At 29.0% G+C, this 7,534-nt stretch overlaps 1 protein-coding gene across 1 annotated transcript in view; it reads left to right on the forward strand.

Annotated features, from left to right (window-relative positions):
- LOC133656448 (DNA ligase 1-like) overlaps positions 1–1,479 on the forward strand; it is a 41,767-nt gene extending 40,288 nt beyond the window's left edge. Inside the window, exon 6 of the mRNA XM_062057527.1 lies at positions 1,321–1,479. Coding sequence (XP_061913511.1) covers positions 1,321–1,479 — 159 coding nt within the window. The remainder of the gene's footprint in view (positions 1–1,320) is intronic.
- The last annotated feature ends 6,055 nt before the right edge of the window (positions 1,480–7,534 follow it).

A 7,534-nucleotide genomic window follows, 5' to 3' on the forward strand; every position in this document is an offset into this window, starting at 1 on the left:
TAAAAAGCAGTGTTTTTCTCAAAATGTGTCGACTTTGAAAAAATAAATAAAATCGGGAACAATTTCTCATATTCTTTCTGTTTCTGTAATATTGCAATATTTACTCGTAAAATGATTACTTTTTTATGTAAAATGATTACTTTTTTATGTAAAGTTATTACTTTTTTATGTAAAGTTATTACTTTTTAATGCAAAATGGTGACATTTGTCATCTAAAACTCTGACTTTTATCACAATATTGCCAATTTTTGTTGTTGTTCTCGTAAGAGAGTGAAATTTTTTGAGTAAAATGTTGACTTTTTGTCATAATAATTTTGCCAAATAAATCTCCGATTAATATTCTTAAATTTGGCAAAATTTTCAAAGTTTTGTCATAAAATTGTGACTTTTGTCGAGTAAAATGACGACTCTTTTCACAAAATTGCCCAAATTTAAGCTTTTCTTCTAAAATTGCGACTGTTATTGAGTAAAATTCCAACTTTATCATAATATTGCACAAATGTTCAGTTTTTCTTGTAACATTTTGACTTGCGTTGAGTAAAATGACGACTTTTATTATAATACTGCCAAAATTCCATGTTTTTCTTCTGAAATTGTTTTCTTTTTCTTGTAAAATTCCAACTCATTTTTCACAACAAGCTTGTTTATATTTGCATAGTATGTATATATTATTAATGTTGAAATACACATCTTTATATATCTAGAAAGGGTGGTCTTAAAGAGGTAGGCATTTTTCGGAGGTCTCAAGAAGGTAACAAATACAATAATATTTGTGTGTGAGATTATGGGGGGGGGGGGCATAGGGTGAGGGGGCTGTGAGTGAGTAAATCTTTAGTGGACTAAATGCCGTTAGAGGAATTATCCCTCCTGAGACACTCAGGTAACCTTTCATTAGGGCATAATCCTTCTTACAGGCACAGCCCCATTACACACAGGACAATTTGTGGGGGCCGGTCCGGGATGAGAGTGGGGCGGCACCATCACCATTATTCCCCAGCAGAAACAGGAACCCTTGACAGAGAAAATTAATCACAAACTTGAATTGTTTGGATCACCAAAGATCCAAACATAAAGAGTGAAGTGTGTACAGAAACGGGCGCTCCTAGCAAAACCTGCACGCAGCCTGCAAGGCGTGCACAAAACCCAATTGGCTTCCATCTTTGCCAAATTGCATCGCCGTGGCGACGCTGACGCGGCCGCTCTGGAATCCTTTCACTTGAGCTTTTAAGTCTTCAACAGCAGACCCAAACTGTTTATCATCTGGCCAGCGCCGCGGTGGCACGCTTTGCTTTTTTTTTGTTTTTTTTGCTCGGGCGACAGTACGGAGCTGTGGGAAAGTGGGCTCTCTGCGCCGCATGGCTGCAGCAAGTGTACACGCCGCGGGGATGGAGTTACACGCCGGTGCTAAAGGGGGCTGAGTCCTTCAAAGACCCGGTGCCTTTCATGAACTCACTTGTGGATCACAAAAACCACGGCTGAGGGTTTTGCTCGGGGATAAGCGGTTCTTCCAGGAATGTGCCGGGCCCTTTTTTTGTATCGTGAGCTTTTTCATAAAGTAGCAGAAAAGTTCCAATGTTTTAAGTGATTATTTTTTACTCTTGAATTGTGATTAATCATATATTAATAATATATGCATATATATATATATATATATATATATGTATAACTATATAAATAGTTATATATACATTAGGTCAGAAAAAAACACAGAGACCATATCATCCCTACAAGCCTGTTTCGCAGGTTTCCCTGATTTTCGTCAGGGATAAAACCTGCGAAACAGGCTTGTAGGGATGATATAGCCTCTGGGGTTTTTCCTGACCTAACGTATATTCCGCTCTACCCCGGTATTGAGCACTGTATAACGGAGAAACCACACAAAACCTTGACTAAATAGTTATATATATATATATATACATATATATATATATATATATATATATATATATATATATATATATATATATATATATATATATATATATATATATATATATATATATATATATATATATATATATATATGTGTGTGTGTGTGTGTGTGTGTTTGTGTGTGTGTGTGTATACATGTATACATACATGTATATTTGTATATATATGTATTGTATATATGTATGCATGTATATATATATTTGAATACATGTGTATATTTGTGTGTGTATATGTATATACATGCATATATACCTGAATATATGTATGTATGTAAATATGTATGTGTGTATACATATATGTATATTTATATATATATATGCATTGCATATATGTATGTATGTATGTATATATATATATTTGTATATATGTGTATATGTATATACATGCATATATACCTGAATAAATGTATGTATGTAAATATGTGTGTATACATATATGTATATACATATATATATATATATATATATATATATATATATATATATATATATATATATATATATATATATATATATATATATATATATATATATATATATATATCCATCCATCCATCCATCCATCCATATATATATATATATATATATATATATATATATATATATATATATATATATATATATATATATATATATATATATATATCCATCCATCCATCCATCCATATATATATATATGTATATATATATATATATATATATATATATATATATATATATATATATATATATATATATATATATATATATATATATATATATATATCCATCCATCCATTCATATATATATATATATATATATATATATATATATATATATATATATATATATATATATATATATATATATATATATATATATATATATATATATATATATATATATATATATATATATATATATATATATATATATATATATATATAAATGTATATATATATATATATATATATATATATATATGTGTGTGTGTGTGTGTGTGTGTGTGTATACATGTATACATACATGTATATTTGTATATATATGTATTGCATATATATATATATATACTTTTGTATATATGTGTGTGTATATGTATATACATGCATATATACCTGAATATATGTATGTATGTAAATATGTATGTGTGTATACATATATTTATATTTATATATATATATATATATATATATATATATATGTATATATATATATATATATATATATATATATATATATATATATATATATATATATATATATATATATATATATATATATATATATATATATATATATATACATATATATATATATATATATATATATATATATATATATATATATATATGTATTGTATAAATGTATTTATGTATGTATATACAGTATATATTTGTATATATGTGTATATATGTATGTGTATATGTATATACATGCATATATACCTGAATAAATGTATGTATGTAAATATGTATGTCTGTATGTATATATGTGTGTATACATATGTGTATATTTATGTATATTTGTATATACTGTATATGTACTGTATGTATGTATGTATGTATGTATGTATGTATGTATGTATATATATGTGTCTATATGTGTAAATATGTATATGTATGTGTATATGTATATACATGCATTTATACCTGAAGATATGTATGTAATGTATGTATATATGTATGTGTCTATGTATGTATAATTAAGCACGATTAATCACAGGCTATTATTTGCTTGCACAATTAACATTTTCTTCAGAAAATACCCCATTTTTTGTCTTCAAATGCAATTTTGTAGTCATAAAGTCACACGGGAACGTTTTTTTTAAATGTCTCTAAACTTGCTGACAGTAAGTCAAGTAAGAATTAAGCGCACATTTTGAAATTCTTTGCAATAACAAAGTACAGATGTGAACTAAAATATAATGTAATAAACACACACATAAACAACTCAAATCTGCTTCCACTCTTCTCTCGTTCAAGCAGTTGTTCAAACAAACAAGCTTGTTTACCTCTTGGGACGACAATGCCGAGGTCTCTTTTTTTTTTGGGTACAACGCGAGCCCAGCTCGTTGTGATTACCGACAGTTCTCCGGTAAACAGAATAAATTCACATTTCAGCCAGTAGTTGCAACTTGATGCTCTTGTTCGTGTAGTACGGTGGTCGTGTTGTACCACGGATCAGCTGCGTGATACGAATGACGTCTTAGACTCAGACTTAGACTTAGAGAATCTTCAATGAGCCGCAGGGGATATTGTTCTATACCAGGGGTCAGCAACCTTTTTGAAAGCAAGAGCTACTTCTTGGGTAGTGATTAATGCGAAGGGCTACCAGTTTGATACACACTTAAATAAATTGCCAGAAATAGCCAATTTGCTCAATTTACCTTTAACTCTATGTTATTATTAATAATTAATGATATTTACACTTAATTGAATGGTTTAAAAGAGGAGAAAACACACAAAAAAATGACAATTAAATTTTGAAACATAGTTTATCTTCAATTTCGACTCTTTAAAATTCAAAATTAAACCGAAAAAAAGAAGACAAAAACTAGCTAATTCGAGTCTTTTTGAAAAAATTAAAAAAAGAATTCTTGGAACATCATTAGTAATTTTTCCTGATTAAGATTAATTTTAGAATTTTGATGACATGTTTTAAATAGGTTAAAATCCGATCTGCACTTTGTTAGAATATATAACAAATTGGACCAAGCTATATTTCTAACAAACACAAATAATTATTTCTTCTATATTTTCCAGAACAAAAATTGTAAAAGAAATTCAAAAGACTTTGAAATAAGATTTAAATTTGATTCTACAGATTTTCTAGATTTGCCAGAATAATTTTTTTGAATTTTAATCATAATAAGTTTGAAGAAATATTTCACAAATATTCTTCGTCGAAAAAACAGAAGCTAAAACGAAGAATTAAATTAAAATGTATTTATTATTCTTTACAATAAAAAAAAAAAAATACTTGAACATTGATTTAAATCGTCAGGAAAGAAGAGGAAGGAATTTAAAAGGTAAAAATGTATAAGTGTTTAAAAATCCTAAAATAATTTTTAAGGTTGTATTTTTTCTCTAAAATTGTCTTTCTGAAAGTTATAAGAAGCAAAGTAAAAAAATTAATGAATTTATTTAAACAAGAAAATATTTTCTTGGATTTTCATATTCGATTTCAGTTTTGTCTCTCTTAGAATTAAAAATGTCGAGCAAAGCGAGACCAGCTTGCTAGTAAATAAATACAATTTAAAAATAGAGGCAGCTCACTGGTAAGTGCAGCTATTTGAGCTATTTTTCGAACAGGCCAGCGGGCTACTCATCTGGTCCTTACGGGCTACCTGGTGCCCGCGGGCACCGCGTTGGTGACCCCTGGTCTATACAGTTGCGCGGTTACAAAGGATGGAAAGGGTAAGGATGGAAAGGATCATGCACGTTTACAGCCTTAGTTTTGAGACCGATTTGTTTTACCGTTTAAAAATGTGTTGTTTATTTAACAATACGTTTAATGTTTATAGTAACCACACTTTTTGACCACGGAGTAATTGTTGTCGACATGAATATACATCTGACAATGAATTCCTCAAGCAGGTTTCTACGTAGCGCGGCCACTTAAGTAAATGGCGCCCTTGATCAGATTAGCGCCCGGGTGAAGCGTGCGCTCCTTTCTCCAAACGGTCCTCAAGTGTCAACGCGGGGACGCCATTTGAGCAATTACCCTCCCGTGAAGCCCACTTTTCTGGTCACTTAAAAAAAAACACTCAAAGTGACACTTTGGGAAGTGGAAGGGCGGCACTTCAGAATAAAAGCAGCGGGTCTTGTTTTTTCGTGCGCAGTGTTTGCTGTGGCGTTGCTTTCTCCGAGTGGCAGCAGGGCGCCGCTGAGGGGCGTAGAGAGGTGTGTCAGGAAGTCACCTGGTGTTGTGTCATAAACACAATTGCCCAAGTTTGCCTCCAAATGTGATACGCGTGTTTAATTCTGCTGAAAACTGTGTCATAAAAGTGTTTCATATCGGTTGATATCGATGATTATTGATATTATTGAATATTTTTATTTTAAATGTAACTTCCTGTGATTATAATCCACCTCAGATATCAAGGCAGAAAGGAAATGTCAACACAAGCATGGAAAACACTCAAACGATGTCAACAAAACAGTAAAATCACATTGAACACTTAACAATAAGATCTATAAAATGAAGGAAAATGTAAGAAATGCTTCATAAAGTGTAAGAAAATAGTGTGAAAATGGAAACATAGAAGACCTATTTACAGTTAACAGTAACAGTCGCATGTGAATAATATAAATACAGTCTATTATACAGCATTATTCACATGAGAATAATATAAATACAGTCTATTATACAGCATTATTCACATGTGAATAATATAAATACAGTCTATTATACAGCATTATTCACATGTGAATAATATAAATACAGTCTATTATACAGCATTATTCACATGTGAATAATATAAAGACAGTCTATTATACAGCATTATTCACGTGTGAATAATATAAATACAGTCTATTATACAGCATTATTCACATGTGAATAATATAAATACAGTCTATTATACAGCATTATTCACATGTGAATAATATAAATACAGTCTATTACGCAGCATTATTCACATGAGAATAATATAAATACAGTCTATTATACAGCATTATTCACATGTGAATAATATAAATACAGTCTATTATACAGCATTTTTCACATGTGAATAACATAAATACAGTCTATTATACAGCATTATTCACATGTGAATAATATAAATACAGTCTATTACACAGCATTATTCACATGAGAATAATATAAATACAGTCTATTATACGGCATTATTCACATGTAGATAATATAAATACAGTCTTTTATACAGAATTATTCACATGTTAATATAAATACAGTCTATTATACAGCATTAGTCACATGCAAGTAATATAAATACAGTCTATTATACAGCATTATTCACATGTGAATAACATAAATACAGTCTATTATACGGCATTATTCACATGTGAATAACATAATTACAGTCTATTATACAGCATTATTCACATGAGAATAATATAAATACAGTCTATTATACAGCATTATTCACATGTGAATAATATAAATACAGTCTATTATACAGCATTATTCACATGTGAATAACATAAATACAGTCTATTATACAGCATTATTCACATGTGAATAATATTAATACAGTCTATTATACAGCATTATTCACATGTGAATAATATTAATACAGTCTATTAGACAGCATTATTCACATGTGAGTAATAGAAATACAGTCTATTATACAGCATTATTCACATGTGAATAACATAAATACAGTCTATTACACAGCATTATTCACATGTAAGTAATATAAATACAGTGTATTATACAGCATTAGTCACATGTGAGTAATATAAATGCAGTCTATTATACAGCATTATTCACATGTAAGTAATATAAATACAGTATATTACACAGCATTATTCACATGAGAATAATATAAATACAGTCTATTATACAGCATTATTCACATGTGAATAACATAAATACAGTCTATTATACAGCATTATTCACATGTGAATAACATAAATGCAGTCTATTATACAGCATTATT

This window comes from Entelurus aequoreus, linkage group LG08, assembly GCF_033978785.1.
Source record: "Entelurus aequoreus isolate RoL-2023_Sb linkage group LG08, RoL_Eaeq_v1.1, whole genome shotgun sequence".
Classification (NCBI taxonomy): domain Eukaryota; kingdom Metazoa; phylum Chordata; class Actinopteri; order Syngnathiformes; family Syngnathidae; genus Entelurus; species Entelurus aequoreus.